At 41.0% G+C, this 24,194-nt stretch overlaps 1 protein-coding gene across 1 annotated transcript in view; it reads right to left on the bottom strand.

Moving 5' to 3' along the window:
• Nucleotides 1–3,762: 3,762 nt before the first annotated feature.
• The window catches only part of NFX1 (nuclear transcription factor, X-box binding 1), a 92,012-nt gene continuing 71,580 nt past the window's right edge, over nucleotides 3,763–24,194 (bottom strand). Inside the window, exons 19-24 of the mRNA XM_075921512.1 lie at nucleotides 23,903–23,944; nucleotides 23,437–23,535; nucleotides 21,326–21,392; nucleotides 10,333–10,478; nucleotides 9,184–9,285; nucleotides 3,763–7,248 (exon numbers count right to left, since the gene is read on the bottom strand). Of these exons, the coding sequence (XP_075777627.1) occupies nucleotides 7,173–7,248; nucleotides 9,184–9,285; nucleotides 10,333–10,478; nucleotides 21,326–21,392; nucleotides 23,437–23,535; nucleotides 23,903–23,944 (532 nt within the window). The 3' untranslated portion in view covers nucleotides 3,763–7,172. The remainder of the gene's footprint in view (nucleotides 7,249–9,183; nucleotides 9,286–10,332; nucleotides 10,479–21,325; nucleotides 21,393–23,436; nucleotides 23,536–23,902; nucleotides 23,945–24,194) is intronic.

Below are 24,194 nucleotides of genomic sequence, written 5' to 3'. Positions count from 1 at the left end.
GGAGGTGCATGGGGAGTGCAAGTTTGACAGAAGGGGACTGGGGATGTGGGGTGCAGGAGTTTGAGGATATGAGGGGCTCAGGACTGGGGTGTGGGGTGTGTGTGTGCAGGAGTGTTGATGCTGCAGCCAGATAGGGGCTGGGACTCAACTGGGGGCTTCTTGGCCAGGCTTCATTTTTAAATAAAGTAAAATACTGTATGTCCAATGCAAAAGGTTTCAATACTGTCAAATCAGAGACCACACAAGTGAGAAGAAAAAACAAAACCCCAAGCTGTCTGTGATGTGGCCCCCAACTGGGACACTTCACTACCCTGGCACTTCAGCCCCACGGTGTGAGGAGAGTCAGGGAGAACTGAGGTTCAAGATCTCAGGCCAGATTAACTTTTCTGCAGTTCCAGGGTTAGTGGATTTTGTGGGGCCCCCTAGGCTCTGGGGTGGGGCCAAAAATGAGGGGTCCAGTGTGCAGGACAGAGCTATCAGTAAGTGGGATAGGGATGGGGGTGCGGGATCTGGGTGGGAGGTGGGGTGCAGGAGCAGGCTGGAAGGAAGGTGTCTGGCCAGTGGGAGGGTGCAGGAGCAGGCTGGTGGCTGCTCAGGGTGAGGGGGCAGGAGTAGACTGGAGGTAGGTGTCAGGCTGAGAGCAGGAGGTGGCTGCGGAGTATCACCCCAGGGAGAGGCAGGAGTGCAGGGTCTTGGCAGCACTTTTTATTTTCCAGGGTCTCCAACAGGGTTTATTCACTGTAACAAATGCAAGTCGCTCCCACACAGTAGCCAGCTGCTGTTCCACACAAGTTACACAATAAGTTGGCGGTCCAAGGGCCGAGTGTGGAATGGAGGCCACACTTTGCCAGGAGCTCAGGGAGTCTGGCCTGTGGGTCCAGACATGGATGGGAACCGGCCTGCTCAGTCATGCTCCTTGTTGCTCTCCAGGCTGGTCAGGGTCCAGCCCTGCTGGCACCAGGAAGGTGCTCTGGCTGATGACAGGGTCCAGCAGCCCTATGGGGCTCTGGCGGGTGCGAGTGCACAGCACATACAGACAGCACAAGGCAGGGGCGGAGCAGTGTGTGGAGCAGCAGGGACACAGCATTCAGGCTTCTTGTCTCAGACCGGATTCCAGCCAATGGAGCAGGGGGAAATGTCTCCAGGCAGCACATTGGTCACTGATTTGTTCCTCCAGGTTGGGGAGGGGGAAGAGGAGCGCGTGCTGAACTGTTTGTGACTTCGGCTTCTTCCCCAATCACACAGCAAGGCTCAGGGCTTTCTCCACTCCGCCTCCCCTTCCTGCAGGAAGCTGGTGCTGGTTCCAATCTTGCAAGAGATGTGAGGCTAGATCACCAGCGCAGGCTCCCCATTACAGGGGGGCAAGGAGGCACTGAGCTCAAGTAGCAAGTCATATTTGGCTTGTGAGCCATCAGTTGTTGACCCCGATCTAGTCAGACCTTCATATTTTAAGGTGCTACGAGGCTATTTTTTAAGTTCTTCATGTTGCAGGCACTAGAAACTTAATCCAGGAACTCAAGAGAGTGGGTAACTAAAAATCCTTGTTGTTGGTTTAGCAATCTCATGTGCCAGTTCCTTTAATATTCTTGGAGAGAGATCCCTTTGGCCTCCTGATTTAGCCACAGTAAACTGTTTGACTTACTACAACTTCAAATGTGGCCATTTCTACTTCTGTAGCCTCAGTTCCATTAGCCTCCTTACTGCTATCCTAGAACCCCTAATTCCTCTGATTTAGAACTAAGGCAAAGCATTTGTTTAGGTATTCGGCTATAATCTCCACTCCATCATCAGTACTTAGCTGTCCCACTCCTCCTTTCCTTGTTTTCTTTTTATTTATATGGCTATAGAACCTAATATCATTGGTTTTAATCTCCTTTGCAAGGTCCAACTCTACATGACTTGGTAATACTCACCTTTCCCTTAGACTTTCTGACCTCCAAGAGATAGCTTTCCTTACTGATCCATCCTTTGTAGGCTGTGCTTTTTCTTAACCTTTTGAGATGCTTGCTGATCCAGCTTGCCCTGCGACCATTCCTTATTAATTTTTTTCCTCTTGAAGGTGATGCAGACTTGAAAAAGTTTCTGCAACTTTGACTTAAAAGTAATTCCAAGTCTCATCTACATTCAGATCCTTGAGTTCTTTAGTCCAGTCCACTTCCCTAACATTCTCTTAAAGTAAGGGGTGGCCTGGCTTCAGGGCTATTTTTCTTAGGCATGTTATTCTATGGGCACCTAAAAATTCAAAGTTTGCCACCCCTGAATCTGGGCTGATTGAGGGAGAGAAAGCCCCACACAGCCCTATTAGAGCACCCCTGCCAGCATGGAAAACAAAGCAGCCCCCTGTGGTTGGAGAAGAGCTCAGCATTCCAATGCAGGGGGCTGTTCCAGGCAAATGGATCCTGAGGGACAGCAGACTGGGAAGGCCCAACTCCTGCTCCATCCTGGTTGATGGTGCCACTCCCATGGGGCCAGAGCTATCCATTACTGGCCTCAGCCACACTGCAGGCTCACTCCTCCCAGTGGACAGTCACCTCCCAGTAGGGGCTGGAGCACAAGTATGTCCAGGATGTGGGTGATTGGGTCTCTGAGGGAGTTTGTCGGGAGGCACTGGGAAATGGGTTTAGGGGAGGGCATGCTGGGCAGTGAGGGAGATGTGTGTGTGTTGGGGCTGTGCAGTGAGATCCTTAAGAGTCTGGAGCTCTGAACAGGCCACGGACAGTGGGGATACTCTACCGCTCCCAACTGCTGCCAGGTGGCAGGGGACCCCTGCAGCTCTACACCACCACAGGAGGACCCTACATTTTCCTGTGTGTGGCGGGGGGAGAGCAGCTCCAGACATCAGGAGCACCCTACAGCAGTTTTCCCTGTAAGATGAGCAGTTGACTGAGTTAGAGGAAACAGAGATTAGTAACAACAGTTCAGATCTCTTGTGCAGTGGAGAATATGCAGGCTGAGGGTGGGGGGAGGGCTCATTGGGTAGTAGGGAATCTCCAGATGCAGTGAAGGCCGTTTTCAGATCCAGTTGAAGTATTTTAAGTGCCCCTGGAAGAGAGTTGTATTCTCAAAATGAGACGGGTGACAATCTGCTCCCTTGGTGGTGGTATTATCTCTTTGGATATTGAGGGGCCTGATGGAGAATGCAATTCTGAATCTGGGAGAGCAAAAATGTCCTGTGAGGAGCAACAGAATCTTATCTTTCCAGTGCAAGAGGGTTTCTACTTGTCCAAAGGAGGAGATGATGTAGATGCAGAGGAAGATGGTGCCGTGGACAACTGAAGTTAACTATGGTCAGTCTTCGTTAATGCCAGATGATCCTAGGGTTTAGGAGTCTCATGCTTATGAGAGCAATTCCTGGATTATCAGGTGGCAGGAAGTGACAAATTTGAAGCTCAAAGTTTTTGGCATAGTCTGGTATCTGAGCAGGGAACAGGGAATGCTTTCCCCCAAAGAAAATCTATAAAATACCACCAACTAGAAGACCAGCACAAACTGTTAAAATGATTTACAGATATGTCCTGAGACTCATGATAAAATCTTGAGTTGAATTATTCTAGAATTCCACATAAATTGCAAATAGTTCCACGCACACACACATTTGTTTGAAAATGATGAAGTGCAAGAAGGAAATTGTACCTGATATTTTAGAATTTGAGGGGAAGGATCCCCCCATGTTTATTTAAATATTTGCTTTCCTATAGCATTTTAAGAACCTTCCAACAGATGTACACTGACCTAAAAGTTTACAAACGACTACAAAGCATAGCAATTTGAACTTAATTTTATTACAGCTTTATACAGTAAGTCACCTGTTACAACATTAAACTTGAAAGAAATCAAGTGAAATATACACATAGCTGTCACCAAATAACTTATGAAAACAGTGTTTTAGGCAATGTTCTTTTGCTTACTTCATTATGAGGCACATACTGTAAAACTGCCACAAAACAGTGGTCTCCATAGCTAACTTGCACAGTTAGGATTTTAGATTATTCACAGATTAATGTACATTAAGCACTGAATAATCAGAGCACTTCTTAACACATTAAAATCACTGAACAGTTACACAGTCCCAATGCCAAAATTCTGCCTGCATTTATATATACAATAGTTTAAAAGCACTTGGTAAAGTTATAGGTATTTGTATCAATTTGCCCTGTCTCTAAGGCAATTTGTTTATTGTAATGAATTGTAATTATTGTAATGTTCTCAGTACAGAACAATGTACAAAATACAGTATTGTTCTGAGCCCTGTATAACATAACTGACACATTCAAGGTGGAATACTGACTTCAATCGATCTCTCCCAGATAACTAAGCTGACTCAGAATAAGTAGTAACACAAAACAGTATATTAAAAAAGCATTTACATTAGGTGCATACTTATGAGTAAAATGATGTACTAGTTGTTACGGATTCCAAAACTATAGCTGCTAGTACAATTCTCTATACAAATTATAGATGTTGCATCAAAAACAAACCATAAGAGAAAGCAAAACACCACAATAAACCTAGTTGAACTCTTTTATAAATGCTGTAAAATTGTATTTTAGAAAAAAACTTGTTAGGTATTGTTTCGCCAAGGAAGTGCATAAATTATCTTTTTAACTGAACTATTACAATAAAAATATTTGAATAAATATTTCTGTGCCAGTGATTTTTAAAAGCTGTTGTGTAGGCTTTGATCTCCTTGGTATTAAAATAGGTTTGGAGATACAAGAATTTTCACAAATGAGGAAAAGATTTGTTAAACATTTTATAGGCATTGTGATTAACCAATATATATGAATTCACAATATTTATTATATTGCAAACTGAAAATTCTCAGTTTAAGCTTAAAAATTGGAATTAGAAGAGCTATTCAGAACTTGAACATCTTCTAGACCGCTTCTCATTAGCCTCACATGTAAGCTTCAAAATCACAATTTATTAAAAATACTGATTAAAGTACATGAGCTATACATTCTGCTTCAAAAGCCTTATACAAATGTCAAACAAGTATGGAGGTGATGTTTTAGCTATTTTAAGTGAAATCTTGGGTGAAAGCAAATTAATGCAGAATCATAAACTACGGGCCCATCCTACAAATCTTCATTCAGTCATGCAGTGACACGAATTAAATGGGACTCATGTTCAGCCTACTTAGTTGTGTAAATATCTGCCAAATCACACTTCTAGAAAGGTGCTGAACCAGTTCACTGAAGTCAACAGAAATTGAAAATATTAAACATCTTGCAAGACTAGGGCTCAACTTCCTGAAGAATTTTGTACTATCATGCCAAATCTTAACAGCTAGCTCATTTTTCATTCATTAAAAAAGTTCATTTCTGTTCACTAAATGAAAGAAAAATTTCATTATGTGAAATTCATTATATAAAGACTCTCAAAAATTATCATTCCTTGACAGTGTTCTTTTAAGTGGAAAAAATGTATCTCAAACATTTAATTAGTAACACATACATTGCATTGTCACTTCCTAAATGAAATAAGTTTTACACCCATGCAACAGAAAGCCATAGAAACCAAATATCCTCACAATGTAGACCATTACAGTTATCTCAAGTCAGCCTGCCACAGTCTATATCCACCCCAGAATGAGCCTCTGAAAAGTTCCACCAGCTCTCTGGGACATGCAGAAAGAAGCTGCCCCTGGGTACAAAGAGCTGCACACAGGAATAACTTTTAGGGCTGTAACTTTTAGTACACTCAAGAGGGGTGCGATAAAGCAGAATAGCGTGAGGAAGAAAGATTATTAGAGTAAGTGACCAAGTCCTCAACTGAACAAATTGTAGCTCAGCTGAAGTTAATGGAGCGATGACAATTTACATCAGCTAAAGACCCGATCTACTATCATACTTCCCCAGGAAAGGTCCTCAACTCTCCTTTCACATGAGGAAAACCATTAATGTGAAACAATTTCAAATCTTGGAGACTCTGTTGGCTTCTGAATTGTTCAATATATTTAAAGTGTAACGTGATTATGAAAGAGCAATTTTCATTGAGAGAGCCTTAACACAGACGTTCTTAAGAAGATGAATTGCTGAAAACACAACTCTTATTCCAACATAAGTACTACATAACTAGTGCTCTAAGCTTGCACAGAGGAAAAGATTAAAAATTGAAGCCATTGAAGCTATCAGTTTAACAATTCTAGACATATAATTTATCTCTGTGGAATAGAGCCATTTGTGGGGCTCTGTCAAAGAGTTTTTAATTTTTTTGTATTTTTCAATTAATGGTTGCAATTGGTTTGAATAGACAAAGTAAAACCCAAAGAAAACTAAACTATTCTTTTGTTTAATAACCCACAAACAGCATTTTCCTACCTGTACCTCAAGAATAAGAACTGGAAGGTACCAAATTCCTGAAATACAAGTCAACATGAGATGTACTCCTCGATAGCAGGTGGCGGAGTGCCTAAGCACTAGAATATGAAAGTTGAGCTAAACTGTTAGTTTTGTTCCATGTGGGAATAACTCAGACCCAAATTAGGTGTTTGCAGTAGAAATGGAATGATTAAAAAAAATCACATGAAAATTCTTTGAATATCTCTCTGTTAGGATTACATTGTATCAATTTGTGATTCAGTTGTTCATTTTAGTACATCTGGATCCAGCACTATAAATCTTTGGAAAGGTTGCCACTAATATCACTACCTCAATAGAATCAATTTTATTTCCACTTCTTTGAGCTAAAAATTAATGGATTCAGTTTTACATCATTAAAGATACTCTGATTCCCAGCAAAAAAGAAACACATACAAGCCCACAGAGAAAAATACACCAGCACCTGCAACTTACGTAAAAATATGCACAGCAGCTGAAAATTTGCCGACAAATGTAAAATATCACTTTTACTGATAATAAATAAGCCATAAGCTGACTTTTGATGACCACATTCAGTCCTCAGTGCATTCAGTAAGAGTTCTGCACATCCATCTGAAGTCAGAATTTGGCCTTTAATAGCTTATCTTGCAATGTTCAGAGGTTACATTTTTGATAATTTCTTGACTATGCTACTCTCTCATGCACTAACTCACCAGTGCTTTTTTTTTAAACTGTTTTACACTTTGAATATATTGAATCATTAATCATCTAATTAAATGTGAAGCATCTTGAAGCTTGATCTGCATCTTTACTTCTGTTTTTCTAAATAATAATGTCAGATTAATCATTTCAGTCTTGGACATCAAAGTAGTCAATTACTGGCTCCATTTTTAATGTTTTCTGCAAGCCGCTGTTTCCATTACTCCTGAAATTAAAACCATAAAATATTACAGAAAGCAATTTTCAGGTAAATGAAAGAATTACAAAAGAAAAAATAACACACTGATTTCCCCCCAAGCTATCAATGTGATGTAAACACACCATAACATCTCATGGTACATTATGCCACAGGACCACAACATCAACAAACACCAGACACTAGAAAGCTGTTGCAAAGTTTTCCAGAAATAAAATCTTACATATTCACTCTAATGTACATTTCAGTGCCCACTGAAATGAAAAAAAAACAACTATTTTTTTTATTAACTATGCTTTTCATAAATATTAATATTAACATTTCAGCCACTCCATATTAAGGTAGAATACCACAAGCAATTTATCTACAACACAATGATTTTTAGGAAGTTTATTTTGGAAGTGAAAACTTTGTTACGGAAGAGCCAATGTACTGAATATTGTCCATTTCAAAAATCTATGCAAAAATCAAAAGGACTCTGAAATGAGGGATTGTTGAAGGTCAACGCCCTTGAATATATCTGAAGACATTTACATGAAGGCTTCCAAAAATTTCGCTTCTGATTACAATTTCAATATTAAATAATGTTGTATTTACAATTAATTTTAATCAAGAGGTGAAGAATTTCAAACCTAGCCACATAAATTTAAATTCCTAAATATAAGTGGTCTGATTTTTCAGAAGTTGCTAATTCCAGTGAAGTAAATGGGAGATGCAAGTCTAAGCACAACTGAAAGTCGAGCTACTTTTATATACATTTCTAAGCAATTGATTTAAAATCCTTGTTTTAGGCATATCTGAAGATGTTTTAAACTGGATTTTAATCTTGGTTCTGTTATTTTACACTCTGGTGAATTGAGTCTTCTCAAAGAATGAGCAACCTATTACTGTTATTCATTTTATTCTGATAGTTCCTGAAGGCACCAACCAGAGTTAGGCCCATATTCTGCTACATACTCTAACATTTAGAACAGAAGACATTGCTGGCATCAGAAGTTTGTTGTTTCTCAGTATCATTAAGGGCATGATCATCTTAAATCCAGATTCAACAAAACATTGACACACAAAACTAACAAATAAAACTTCTTGTTATGAAGAAGTACACAATGTTACAAGCCTATGCACACTCAAGATCACCATGTCTTATAAACAGAGGTGTTGGTATGTTAGATAAGACCAGATAGCCAACGAATCTGGTATCTTGCCTCAGCAGCTGTCAGTACCCAAGGAATGTGAAGTCCCATAGCTAATGGCCCCTCTTCCCCCAGACAACCACACTATGCCATGTACTAATTTATCTTAGCTTTCAAAGAATAGTTAGAATGGTTATAAAATTGTCGAGCATTTTAAAAGCCTAGCTACACTGTCTACCTCTTGCGCCAATAACAATTGACTATTTAGCTTAAGAGCAGTATTTATTTTTGCTGACACTCAAATAAAATGGGAATAAATTTAATAAGTGAGTGACCTTTTGTTCTCATTATGAGAAAGGTATACAGTAAAATGTTGATGCTGAATAACTCCTTTTCATGTTAAATATTCAAGTCTCTACAATATTGTCAGTTACAAATAGGTACATAGCTAAGAGGATCTTTTATGTTCAGAATTCATCAATGTACACAAGATACTTCAATAATTGTTTATTGTACCAAAATAATAAATGATGCGTCACATAGTGTAAACATCACAAAAGCTCATTCACTACTGCTCTTGATTAAAAACCAAAGTGGCACAGGTAGCCCCTAATGAATGTCTTGAATTATAATACATTTCATCATAATGTGTCACATTTAACAATCTGTTTAAGAGATATCCAAGATTAAAACAGCTTGAGGATGGTATAGCAAGAGTGAGATGCCTGGACAAAGTTGTGAGGGCTCTGGTCCATACCGTCATTTTGTTAAACATTAAATTTAAAAAATTAAATAACTAAATAGGTCGTACTTATCTGCTTGTCTGTAGTGTGGAATAGGTGGTGGAGGCCTTGTCTGCATTTCCCTCTCTAGAACAGAAGTCAGTGTATTACTTGGACAAACGGATTTCCCTCTAGAGGATGAGAATGGTAACAAATTTTGTGGTGTTTGTGTCCACATGTTTAAATAGACAAATCATACAGTATATTAAAATAAAGATTAAGACAAAAAATAAGTTTTAACTATGGTGTAAATGACTTCAAGATCAACGTGTTGTGTCTCAGCAAATCTAACACCGAGGTGTTAGAAGAACTTCTGACACATTGTTTTAGGCAAAGAAGAAAAACATTAAATCAGAATGCTGCACTACTTTGAGTCAAAACTTATACATCATTTAAACTGAACAATCGAGAGAGTAAATAGGGGCTGTTTACAGGTGATTACAGAGACACAGAGGGAAACACCTCTGAAGGCTTTCATTTGCATATGTGAAACAATAAACCATTCATACTTCATAATCCTAATTCTAGATACAGGAGTGATACATGCACCAAAATAAGATCTACAGATCCAGCAGACTGAGACATTAACATTTGTAGGTTACATGAAGTATTTTCTCCAAAGCATCTTTGAGTTATGCATATTTGTGTCCATAAGTTAATTTTATGAAGCATGGTGGGGTGGAGGGTTGTCCATCATATTCCATTCTTTATACCCCCATTAAAAGTTCCTCCCATTACCCCTTGCATCTAGCTAATGCCCCATTCCCTTCTCTTGAAGAATTAAAACAGACTGTGGGGAAGCTGGCAGGAGGAGAAGCAATCAGCAGGAGTTCAGGCCCATGCGTTACTGGATAGCAACCTTTTTTGACCAAAGGTAAGAACCACAGCAAATCACAGCTGGGAGTCAAAGGAGCAGTCTTGTCATACTTATGGGAGACTGAGGTGAAATCAGAAGAAATACCTCCAAACCGATGGAAATACAAGCATGTGAGATTATGCATCCCCTCCACATCAGACATTTAAAAGCTATTACTATAGAACTAACAAAGTATAAAGAACGTTATTTGCAAACGGTAAGATAAATTCAGAACAAAATACAGAACACACAGTATTTGTATCTACCAAATGATGTTAATTACTTTTCAAAATAAAATAAAAAAAAGATAAGTATGACATACTTTACTGCAGTGATAACAACATTGCGCTTTGGTTCATTGTCATAGCTCACACTCTCAATGCCATAAATTTGAGCTAACTCATGGATGATTCTGCGATGATCTCTGTTCATGGGTGGATAACAGTGACTCTTTTTTGAATGTTTGCCCTGAATTTAAGAGAAAAATAAAATTGTATGCTTATGATTGTTTTCATAGACAAAGGTCAGTTTGCACGTACAGTGAGAATGAGATTCTGTTAATGAAAACCATGTGCATAATAAATTCCATTTAATTCACATTACAAATACATACACACTCCCTCCACTGATTTCCATAGCTAAAGTACTTGATACAGAAAATGCATGAGACCAGGTATAGTCTGACAAATCTCTGCATCATATTTTGTCCCAGCAGGACTAGAACAACAAATTGGAAGATAACTGTAAACTTGGTATTATAACATGCAATGTTTTTATTCTGCTTTTTCAATTTATTTATATGTTGTATCTAAAAGGATTTGCCATATCCTGTAGATTATATCTCTTTCACAAAGTATAACAATCCTGGCATTTGATAAAACAGTACTGTGTCAACAGGAAAGAGTCAAATCAATTAGCTTTAGTATAAAGGTAAACCAAAAATTACCCAGTAAAACAGACATATTTTGAAATGCATTATAGTATCTGTAATTTACAAATTTAAGTGCCTAATTAACATACCGATTACACATTGAAAAACAGTGTGCTAAAAAGTAATGGCTTCACAAATGATGCAAAAATTCTTATCTAAATCATTAAGTACTAGCAGAGATACTCTTTTTTCAATAGACAGGCAATGTATTATGATAAATCTTAGGATACAGTCAGAACACTTGTGCAAATCTAGGCAAATTTAATGTAATTAACTAATTTAACACAGTATTGCACAAATGCAAATTCCTAATAATCTAGGAAGTATTCAAATCAAATTATTAAATCTACAAATGTCCATTTCTAGCTAAGATGTGGAAGAGAAATTCCATAGCGAAGGAGAATCAAATCTGCAGAAGAGACATTTAAACAATTATGCTGTAAATATTAATAGGTTTGTTCTAATATCTGTGTACTTTGGACTTTGCCTCTGATATTTAATTAATAGAAAAGGTAAGGCTTCTCAACCATGATCTTATTTGTCATAGTATTGTCTTCTCCCATCCTATCCAGAAACATAAGATGCTCAGTAGATGTAGCAACTAGCAGAACTCAGAGATGAGATCACCTGTCAGGGAGCCTTTGAAGTACTACTATGCCAATTCAGAGTCTCCCACAGACAAATTCAGCTGACAGTAGCAGATAATGTATGCAGAAGTGACTTTATGGCAGCTTTGCAGAAGGAAAGACACTTTGGCCATTCAGGCTCACAAGGTAAATAAGTTTAGGATGGATCTAAAAAACTGGTCAAGGTCTTTCGGAAGCCAAAGTTTTCCAGTTCTGTCAGGAAGCACTCTTTTTACCCACCAAGAGAAGGTAACAAGCAAAGCTTGCCTTAGTTACAGCCCTTGAAGCACAGAAACTTCTAGAACTTCTGTACCCAGGATACTTTGAGGGAATGAAGTCTGTAGCTGAGAAAGTGAATGGGTTGAGACACTCTGTTTACACACACGACTATGGAACAACTGGAACAATTGTTGCAGTGTATTAGACATGGCGATGGGCTGACAGATCGTCTAGACAAGCAGAGTCAGATATATCTCTTAATCTTCTTAGATATATGTCATAAGATTATGAATTCTGTGACTTCCAGAAACCTGTGTGACATTTTCCGCCTAAGAGCCAAAGTAGCATGGCCAGAACTGTCAAATGGTGGAGACAGCTCTCAGCAATTACGGACAGCATGTGAGTCCTGCAGCTCCCAGACGAAGAGCTATGAGCTGCTATAGAAGGAAGAGACCATGGAGTTGTGAGCCTCCATGCAAAGTAGCACATTAGTGTGACAGCTCCTTAACAGTGGGGAGAGGAGACAGTCCTTTTTACTGATCTTTTGTTCTGGCAAGATGAAGCAAGTTTCCTAAAGGGTATAACAACGATAAGTAACATTTATTAATGTGTATCACTAAACACCAGATTAGGACAAAATGGAATAAAGGTACCCTAATTTAGCGAATATAACCCACAGGTTATATTTGTTTTTACAAACTCCTCGCGCACACACAATATACTCGGGTGCGGGGTATACAACTTTTTTTTTTTTTTTAAAAACACACACTGCCCTGTTCCTGCGGAGCCTCCAACCTCCGCGCAGTGAGCACTCCCCCGCCCGGTTCCTGCATAGCCTTAGGAAGAGACGGGGGAGTGCTCATCCGGCTGCGCAGGAACTGGGTGGTGAGCCCTCACTGCCGGAAGGCTGCGCAGGAACCAGGTGGTGAGTGGCTGGCTAATGGTAGATATGTTAGAGACCCAGAGAAGGGAAATACATTCTTGCCTATCTGTGCAATCCCAGGGTAGGGACACAAAATCTATGAATGGGAGGAAGAGGAAAGACAATGTATCTTAAGCATCCACTCTGGGGATGGGAAAAATGCAACTATTATCTTTAAGGTATCACAAGGTACTCCCATGCCCTCAGGTCGGAGTTAGACACACTGCTGTTTTACTGTATTACATCCCCATGACACAATATTTAGTATAGTAGAGTGAAGAGGCAAATATTTCCAGATTTTAAAAGGCAGACTGATACTCAATCATTTCAAACAGCTGATGCTTTTCACCTTTGCATTCCAGGGGCCCTAAAATCTCCTCCAACTGTAAACCTAAATGTTGAGCCCATGGGCCCTAAAATGGGGGTGAGGAAGGGGAGCAAGTTCTATGTTATGCAGAGCCCAGGACTTCAGAAACTCCTCCAGTTGCATCCGGAAAACCCTTACAGACTAGGTATTTTTTGGGTGGAGAACAAGGCTGTTTAGAGGTTTCAGAGGGTCCAAGGGCAGAAGGATGGGACTATATAACTAAAGCACAGAAGCTCCAATACTGTCTAGCATCTGCAGAGTGGCTAGGTGAAAGTGTGTGTGGGGGTAGGGGGGGGAAAAAGGAGAATAAAATCATGGCAGTAAAAAAAGAGAGCCTCTAAGGGGGTGAAGGCTTGTGGGAGCATGTCTGAGGCCTGAAATGGAACAATGTATTCTTAGTGAGAGGAGGCAGGTTTAATTATTAAACATATCACGGCAAATCCCACTGATAATGAAAGAGTCCTTGTATTGCAAAGTTTTCAAGGCCAGAAGGGATTATTTTGATCTTCCAGTCTGACCTCCTGCATAACACAGGCCACAGAACCTCACCCACAAATTCTTGAAAGAAAACAAAACATTTGTTTGAGCTACAACTTTTAGTAAAATATTCAATCCTGTCTTAAAGACTTCAAGTGATGGAGAATATACCACACTAGGGTCTGGCACGTAAGTAGTAAAGGGAGAGGAGTAGTTCTTCTTGTCCACTACTTTGCTCTTGTTTTGGCTTTTTTTGCTAGAAGCAACAGAAAAATATTTTGTGGGACAGGAAGAGGAAGGCCATGACAGAGGAAACTATTGCTAATGGACTGGCCTCCAGACAGGTGGTGCTATAATGCTACTTACCAAAGCTGTTGCCAGGAAGGCATGAGAGAAAGAATATAGGACAAAAATTCTTAACCTGTTATTCAGAAGGAAGTTGTAATGATTGATTCCTACTTCCTGAAGGTGTGAGAGACGTGGTAAAGGAAGTTTCATGCTACCAATACATAAACTTGTATTTCTCCTCAGGATTTCTTGGAGGAAGTTTGTGCAAGAGCCTGAAGGAAGTTTAATCTCAAAGGTTTTAATGCCCTTTACAAATAACTTATATGGAGTGATGCTATGAATACTTCGCAACATGTTGCTGTCAGAAGAGCTAACAGTCACATTAGGATCCTTACTAATTTCTGTTGGCTCTGATTTATTGGTCATATATTGCATTCAACTATGGTGGAACTATCTACAAATGTATCCATTAAAAAAGAAAATGCTCATTTTTAAAACTGCACTTAGGAATCTCGAAAACTAGATTCAGAGAACTAGAGAACACTTGCAAATACTTTCAGAACTGTTCCTTGAGATATCCTGCATATGTCCATTACACTAGATGTGCTTATTTCCTGTGTTTTTCTTTGTGATACTCATAGGCATGGTTATCCCTGCACTTCATGCTCTGCCTGCTCCAAGCTGAAGATAAATAGGGTGAAACTACCCTACCAACTCTTTGGTTCCTTCACACTGGAGCATATGAAAGTTTGATTTCTTGGGCAAAAACACTGTGTTACAAAAACATAACCAACAGCTCTTTCTTCAAGTGACTGTATATGTATATTACACTTGGTTACTGACAAGGAGATTCCCAAGGAAATGAGAGGAGGAGTCTCTTCAGAAGAGAGGAACTGCTTTCCCTATAGTAGAACCTTCCTTTGATGTAGTAGTAATTGCATAACATCTGGCAAAGCTGTAAACTGTGGACAGTGTTGCTGCTTTACACATTTCCACAATCTGGACATTACTAACATGCGGTGGATGCTGAATGAGCTCTGGTTGAGCATACAGATAACTGTTTCAGAAGGTTAATACCCTATGAGTACATCTAGACTACAGGCTTTTGTCAACAGAGGCTTTTTCAACAGATACTGTCGACAAAGCGCATCTAGGCTACATCCAGTTCTGTCAACAAAGCAAGCCGCTTTGTTGACATGAGTGTAGACGCAAAGGCCAGTGTAGATGCAATAATGCCTTCTGTCGACAGAACTCTGTCGACAAAAGGCGTTATTCCTCGTCGAATGAGGTTTACCACAGTCAACAAAACTGCCGAGTTCTGTCGACGTTATATCAACAGAACTCGGTGGTAGTGTAGACGCAGGTATAGTTTTGTCGATGAAAGTCCACTTTTGTCGACAAATCCCTATAGTCTAGACACACCCTCAGTGTTGTAACATGTCATTACTGGATGATCCTTCATTCTTCATAGGAAACAGATGGAAAGAGACCTGTAAGAGCTTTGGATGTTTGTTTGAGCCCTGGTCTATAGAAAAGACCAGAGCTCAAACACCCAAAGTGCATATCCTTTTGTTTGTCCTTATCAGTGTGTGGCTTGAATTTGAACAAAAACAGTATGCAAAACTAGAGCATGCATCAGCCCTACTCCTCAGACCCAATGGCTACTAAATAGGCTACCTTGCTGAAAAGTGTAACCACAAGCAGGCAGCTAATGGCTTGACAAAGACTGATAAGTGTTAATAACACTAAGTTCAAGTCCCATTGTGGATTCCTCAAAGGAGGGAACTATCTAGCTAAACCTTTTAAGAATCTGGCAGAGAAAACAGAAATGTGAGGGTGGGAACCCTGACATTATGACCAGGTGCAACTTGAGAGAACTGATCACCAACCCAGACTAGACGTAAGAAATAGCACAAGGCCTTTTCAATTGTGGCCTACATACAGGTGAGAGTGGTCATCTATGGGTTGTAAACCAAGCAGAGCCACAATTGGAGGAGGCATATGTGCAAACAAGCAAATGACATGACCATGGTGCAGACAGCCATGTGGCCCAGGAGAGAGACAGAAAGTTGGACAAGCATATGTGGCCAGTAGAAGGTTCATGGTCTCACAGAAGGAAAAGTTCTGTCTTGGGGGTCCATATGAGGGGTCCACTGTGGAAAGGAAGAGGCAGCCAAGGCAGAGGCAGCAAAGTGTTGTAGGCACTGTGAGCAAGAATGGTGGTAAGCACTCAGGTTGGTGCTGTGGACAGGGTTGCTAGGTGGCCCAGGGATGAAGTCTGGAAAGATGACTCATGTTGACAGTGGATAGGGACAGGGGCATAGATTCCTGAGGATCTTTAAGGGAATGGAGGGACTCAGCTTTATCACTGAAGAGCATTTGATTGGGAGGCGTTCAGGTGTGGTTTAGACCTCCTTTGAGAACTTGCTGGACTATAGTCAGGAGTCATGTTGGAGAACAAAACCAAAAGCCAGGGAGCAAGTGGCTGTACTGGCAGCATCAACTGTGGTCAGAAGAGTCACCTCAGCATTTTGTCTGTAGGGTGTTGACAAGCTGGCTTTTTTATCAGGGGGCAGGAAAGCTTGAAAGGCTGCAATTTTTGTGTAGGGATGCAAGATGTAGTTTTCCAGAATGGTCTGCTAACGGGAAATGTGGAACTGAAGGTATGTGTAAAAATAGACTTTTGACCAGTCAGGTCAAGCTTCCTTACCACCTGGCGTGGAGAGGTGGAATGGACATGCTGCTGGTGGGCACATTCCGTGGTTACCTGGACCACCAAGGAGTTTGGAGGGTGAGAGAACAAGTAGTCCATACTCTTAGCTGGGACAAAGGAAACTGTATTTGGCTCATTTTGGAGTGGGGGGTGCAGGATACAGGTGTGTGGCAAACCACTTGTGATGGCAGGATAATGGCATCATGTATGGACAAGGTGGTGCAGAAGGACCCAGAGGTTGCAAAATGTCCAAGAACTGATTGTGAGGGGTCTTAGACATCTTCCACAAGACTGTTGCGGGCAGTTGCCATGTGGTGGAGAAAGCTATTATTGAACATAGTAATCTGGAGGTGAGAACGCAGGTGGAATGAAGGCATCATCATGTGATGAAGAAACTCCAGTCAGGAGGGAGGGACCCTACTGGTGATATGGAGGCTGTCAGAAGAGTTGAAGCTTCACAAGAATCTTGACATAGATGGAGGTCAACAGAAGGTGAAAATGGGAGGTCATGGGGGCATCAGGAGAAGCCATGACAGCAGTATGGGTCCCAGGCAGACCAGTATGGCCACACACAGCGACTACCCCAAATGGGTTTCTTTGTGGGTAAGTGAGCCACAATATGGCTGCTAGGCCAAAGAACTGGCAGTGGCATGTGGACTGTAGGAATGAGCAGGTGAGAAGGGAAGGTCTTATTCTGAGAACCAGTACAACTCTGAAGATGGATCTGGTAGAGGAGGGGAGGAAGAACAGAGGGCAGTCCATAAGGAGAGGTTCTGCAACTGGAAATGGGGAATAAAGAACCACCAGTGGCACAGAGAGCTCAACAGAGCCAGCTAAGGGTAGAAGCCGTTTTGCTATTGGTGTAAGGAAGGGATAAGCATCCTGGAGTATGTGTGGTGCTGGATGGGGCAGACCCGACGGTTCCAGCAATATGCACAGTGCAGACAGTGACAGTAGGATGGACACCATGGCTTAGGGTAGTCCCAGCAGAGTGCAATGGTTTGATTTGTGCTCCAGATGAGGCTTCTTCAAAGTGGGAGCCTCAGAGTCACCACACAACTTCTCACTATCTGGCACATCGTGGGAGATAATGCTGTCTTTAGTGATGGCTCCTGCGGGGAAGCTGCCCCTGTACCTATTAGTGTGCATCTTATGAACAGGACGAAATTTGGTGGAGGCAGTGGCACTGGTGCCTAGTGAAAACAGCAGGGAGAAGCGCCCTCTGTTGCTGCTATTTCTCAGACGGATGTGGGATCTAAAAGTGCATGTTGCTGCATTGCTTCTTCCATGAAGAACTTATGGAGACAAAGCTCCTGAGCTTCCCAAGTCCAAGATGGAAAAGTGGCATGTGGAGCAGTGAGCACCAATATGGATGTTCCTCACACAATAAAGGCAGCTTTGGTGCTCACTGCTTATGGAGAAGGAGTGAGGGAACAAAACCGTATTCAAAGTCACCTTGCCTGAGCATAGTTCCCAGACCAGAGGGGAGAGTCCTGTGTGGGCTGGGGAGAGTCCAACATGGAGTATGCCTCTATCTAAAACCAACTAACTAAAACTATGAAATTAAGGATATACAAGGCAAACAGGTGAAAACCACAGTACAGTAAAACTCCAGTTGTTCGGCATCCAGTGGTCCAGCACTCCCAATAGTCCGGCACCAACTGGAACCCAGAAGTGCTTTGGCCAGCTGGACAATTAGAGCTGCTCGGCCCCCGGCTTCCCTAAATCTGATGCTGGTCAGTTTCAGCAGTGGCGGACTTGGGGAAGCCATGGGGCAGAGCACCCCAGCTGTTCTGCTTCAGGCTTCCCCAAGTCCAGTGCTGCTGAAACTGACCAGCGGCGGACTTGGGGAAGCCAGGGGCAGAACAGCTGGGGTGCTGCTGGGTTGTCTCGCAGCACTGCCCCTCACCTGAGGCGCGCTGCGGGACCAACCCAGCAGCACCCCAGCTGCTCTGCCCCTGGCTTCCCCAAGTTCGGTGCTGCTGAAACTGACCAGCAGTGGACTTGGGGAAGCCAGGGGCAGAGCAGCTGGAGTGCTGCCCATGCTGCGCAGTTCCCCCCCCCCCTCCCCCCAGACCCTTCATGGCCCCCCTTCCAGTACTCCGGCATATCCAATAATCCCGCACCCCCTGGATCCCAAAGGTGCCAGATTATCGGAAGTTTACTGTACTTCTTGATAGCTAGGAGCACTGAGATACAGGGGTATCTGGCCATTGATGGTAAGAGGGAACTGGAGTGCAGGCTCTTAAAGTCTCAGATGCACCATGTGGCAGATGCATGACACACACATAGCGGACAATGAACACAATTATGAATAGTTCCAGTTCACAGAGTGCAGGTGCAGCCATGTTTGGAATCCAAATAGGGACCAGCACTCAAAAAGAATTGCACATTCACAGAGGAACAAATGACCACATGCTCCCACTGCCAATGGCAAGATGAACTGAAAAGTAGGGAGGAGCAGTTTTACCCTTTACTCCCTCAGCTTGGAGCATGATGCAGTGTTGTTCCTACAGGTATTGCCAAGGGAAACCCTTCTGCATTGGTGCAAAAGATGAATGCACATCAAGGAGATTCAAAGACCAGAAAAGACCATTGTAATCATCTAGTTTGATCCCCTTCACAACACAGGCCACAAAACTTCTCCAAAATAATTCTTAGCTTTTAGAAAAACATTCAGTCTTGATTTTTAAATTTATCTTTGATGGGGAAATCCACCAAGAAACTTGGAAATTATTCCATTGTTTACTTTCTCTCCCTGTTAAGAATTCATACCTTAGTCTGAATTTGTTTAACGCCAACCATTTTCTCATGCTTTCTCTGATAGACTCAAGAGCATATTGTCAAATAATTAGCACATCAGGCACAATCACTCCAAGAAGAATTTCAGTAGGGCATATTCAGAGAGATTGAACTAACGACACTAATTTGTCTCTGCTATGCTATTCATCTTCTTTTGGCAAACAAGCAATAAACCTTCTGTTACACAACATTATTTTCCAAATACCAAGTAAAGATGAGACATAGTATCACCAAAATGTTTCAGAATGTATAACAAAGGCTTTACATACTGGAACAAAGAAACTTTTAGATTACCTTAATTAAACTTAGCATTAGGAAATAAGCAGTTTAATATTTGCAAAAAAGCAACATGAAGTTTATTTGAACCGTGATAAAACTTCCTCAAAGAGGAAAACTCTGTGTCCATTGATTCTTTTACGTAGGGACTGGTGTATATATGTGGGCAGAGTTGGCACCGAGGTGCCAACACCTATATACACCAGCAACACCATCACAGGACCTAACCAGATCAGCCATACTGTCACTGGTTCATTCTCCTGCACATCTACTAACGTAAAATATGCCATCATGTGCCAACAATGCCCCACTGTTATATACATCGGCCAAACTGGAGAGTCCCTATGTAAAAGAATCAATGGACACAAATCAGATATTAGGAATGGCAACATACAAAAACCTGTAGGGGAACACTTCAATCTCCCTGGACACACAATTGCAGATCTAAAGGTAGCCATCCTGCAGCAAAAAAACTTCAGAACCAGACTTCAAAGAGAAACTGCTGAGCTACAGTTGATCTTCAAGTTTGACACAATCAACTCAGGATTAAACAAAGACTGTGAATGGCTAGCTAACTACAAAAGCAGCTTCTCCTCTCTTGGAATTCACACCTCCAGATCAGCTACTAGAAGTGGGCCTCATCCTCCCTGATTGGATCCACCTCATCATCTCCAGCCTGTTTCTGGCCTGCATATTTATACCTGCCTCTGGAAATTTCCACTACATGCATCTGACGAAGTGGGTCTCTGCCCACGAAAGCTTATGCTCCAACCCTTCGGTTAGTCTATAAGGTGCCACAGGACTCCTTGCCGCTTATATACACATATAGTCTTTGAAATGAAGATATATAATTACCTTTACCGAATTATTTCCCTCTACTTCATAAAAATATATTAAAATTCACAGATTTGTAAAGCCAGATGCAATAAATTAAAATAAATTAGTCCAGGTAATAATTCAAATAATTGATCAATAATTAAAATGATCCAGTCCAGGTGGGTAATAACTTTTGATTTGGGGCCACTTCAAGAATTTGGTAAGTGGGTCAAAGGCTGCATTTTTTTATGAAGAGGGTATAGTGTCTGGGACGGAGGTTGGGTACAGAAAGGAGCTCAGGGCAGTGGTCTGGGATGCAGGAGGGGGTTGTGTCTCTGCAGCATGTGTCATGTGGGACTGGCGGCAGCCTGCACCTGTAAAAACAGATAAGGCGACTTCCATTGGTTGGTGTCTGGCCAATGGGAGCTGTAGTGCATTCTGCACAAACATGCTGGCCCCAGCAGCCAGCCACTTTCAGCAGTGAGTGGGGCCATATCAGGCACTGGCAACCCAGACAATCGTGGCGGGCTGAATCCAGTCTGGGGACTATATTTTGCCTACCCTGATATAATCTGACCTCCTATGTAACATAGGCCAAAAACCCATCCAGCAATTCCTGCATCAAGGTTGCACCAGGGCATCTTTTAAAAACACATCCAACCTTTATTTAAAGGCTTCAAGTGATTGAAAATCCACCACATCCTTAAGTAAGGTGTTTACCTCACTGTTAAGAATTTGCAGTATTTTTTTGTCTGAATTTGTTTGACATTCAATAGTTGGAATTTCAAGCTAAAGAGACTTTGACATCAACTCTAATAAATTGATTATTTCTTTTAAATGAACACTCTTTATGTAAAGCAAATTCTTTGACCACCAACCTTATTTACAGCTTCCACGAGCACTCTCATTTCCTTCTCAATGTCACTGACAAACTTTAAATCTTTCCTGAAATAATAAAGAATTACAACTTACCTAGTATATAAAAGATAAAGGCAGCATTTACCTACTACATATGTACATGGATAATGCAATACCACTGAATAAATTAGGTGGGAGAAGGTTAAAAGTGAACAACCAAACAACACAGAGCATAGAATCATCAGCCAAAATTGTAGGACGCACTGTCTGGAAGCACCTCCTTTGCTTCCTTCTGCTCCTACAGGCTAGCGTGTATGTCTGGCTTTTCTCTTCAGTGGGGTACCACTTGCATCTATTCCTCCATGGAAGGAAGGAGGAAGGGTGAGTATAGTGTGGTGTGGTTTGCCTGCATAGTCTTGAGTCCAGGCAATACAGTGTTAGATGTGCTCTGGCTCTCTTTAGACAGGCAAAGGCCTGCTGAAAGATGTCTCTGTTTTAGGGTGGATGTGCCACACCCTTTCACAGGAAAGGGAGCTAAAGCAAATTATGTTCCAGAAAGATATACTATGAGGGACCTAGTTTTCTGGCTGCTCAAGAATCTCTTAGTGTAGAGAAATCAGTGCCAACTTGTAGCTTGTTCTTTTTGTGTTTATGGTGCATTCTGTGAGGATGGGTGGGGTACCAAACAATGAAGGGTTCCCCACCCCCTTCTAACTGGATTTTACATCCCCAATACAGCTGGCACGCACCTGCATACTAGTGAGGCATAACAGGACTCAACTGTCTTAGTAGCCCTTTTATTATGCAAAACAAGACAGTGGTGTCTATAAATCACAGTGAGAAAAATAGCAAGAAACAGAGGAAGACAAAACTATACAAATATTCTCTTCACCCAAAATTATATACATAAAATTCTAGAGAATGGGAACATTCATAATGTACAAAAGGAGGTTGTGGCACCAAAATATCACTGGTAGGTCAAACTTGGATTCTTGATGTGATGAGTCCAAGCCATAATTCTTTAAAAGCACAACAGAAAACAATGCACGTCTCCTGCTAATCTCATGAAAGGAAATTGATGTGCGGGGTCCAGGTGGCAGAGTGAATACCTTTTGAGCTGCAAAAGGTATATAGTGTTCAAGGTGAGACTCAATAAAACATATCAGTCATTTGATATTTGATTTTAAGGTTTAAAATTGGGGATACAAATGGACTGAATACAGAAGGAGATTATGGGAGATATAAGGGAATTAGGGACTGATCTTTATGGAAATTTACAAGTAGATGTGTAATACGTGCATAAACAGTTATGAATACAATACACTCAGTAATAGGATATTTGTTATAAAGGGTTTTTATGATCAGATAGCCTCTTCATACAGGATATTTGGCTATTAAGAAGCTTGATCCAAAGCTCACTGAAGTAAATGGAAAGACTTCCAGGGCTTGTTTACACTACAGAGAAGATTGATCTTTTGGGGTTCGAATTAGTGAGCCTAGTGAAGACACACTAATTTGAACTGAGTAGGCATCAGCACCAGTACTCCTGCTCCTCATAAGGAGTAAGAGAAGTCAATGGAAGCAACCTTTCGCTGTGTGTATGGTGCCAAAACACAATTTAAGATACTCTGACTCCAGCTATGTCATTGATGGAGCTGGAGTTGCATATTTTACGTTGACTTTCCCCTTTAGTGCAGACCTGGCCCCAGTGACTTCAAAGTGTACTGGATCATGTTTTCTAGATCTTCTATAATTGTTCTTCTTCTTACCATAACCAGGATACCATCACCAATCCTAGATTTGATTTTGTCCAATCAGACATTGGCACTTGCTGCTGAGATGGGGTACTTTGTCCAACAGTAGCCATGGATACCCAATCCATCTTTTCCAAACTAATCTCAAATAGTTTAGATCAAGAGATCTTGCCTATACAAAAAGGCCCACAACTCCATCTTGGAGCTCAAGAACAATTATATTCACCTTCCTCTGACCCAAAAAGACAATTTAGTTTCTTTCTTTTCCCTTCTCATTTTCTGTATGTTTGATTGGGGGAACGGTCTTGAAAAAACAGTTTTTGACAGCTCTGGGGTGCAAAAGTAACAATATTATAGCAATGTATTCCAACATATACCTTGCATCTTCTTTCAAATTATCACTGTACTTTGATCCAGAAGTACGGATATTAAAAGGGTCAGAATCATCACGGATCTGAAGAGCTTCAGCAAAGCGTCTAAAATTTAGAAAATAAGTTAAGTTTAAAGATGGCTTTTCAATGACAAACTGATCATATGGAGTGCTACAGATAAATAGCTATTTGCAGAATCCCTTCCTCTGCGCCCCCCCGTCAATGTATTTGGAGCTATTTCATTAGACTAGAAATAATCGGAAAAGACTTTTGATGTGAAAGTTATACACTTTTAAAACACGTTTCTAAAATTAATAGCTTATTGATAATTTAGTACAGAATGCTATGGGGATGCATATGGGAGGGACATTTTATCAGTTCCCTTCTTCACATGGAAAAATTATCTTCTCCGTACTGCTTAGATACATCAAATTAATACTTTTGTGAAAAAGCATACCAAGTCATTACTCACCTGTTCCTTTCAAGGGCGAAACACTCTTCATTACATTGCAATCTAGATTATCAAAGAAAAAAAAAAACATTAAAACATCTATGCACACTTACGTAAGATTTCAAGTATAATGACCCAATAAAATCAATCATGCTTTTACAGCAAGCTTATTAAGTTACATTCACACAATTACAAGTAGTTAAAAGGTCTGAGTTTATCCCCTGAAAGCAATGGAAAAATTATTTTAATCTAAACACACTTTTGATGCAAGCTTATGACACTGTCCAATATCACATAGGAAGCCTGTGAAGCT

This window comes from Pelodiscus sinensis, chromosome 2, assembly GCF_049634645.1.
Source record: "Pelodiscus sinensis isolate JC-2024 chromosome 2, ASM4963464v1, whole genome shotgun sequence".
Classification (NCBI taxonomy): Eukaryota; Metazoa; Chordata; order Testudines; family Trionychidae; genus Pelodiscus; species Pelodiscus sinensis.
The sequence above is the reverse complement of the archived record's forward strand: the minus strand, read 5'-3'. Positions and strand labels throughout refer to the sequence as shown.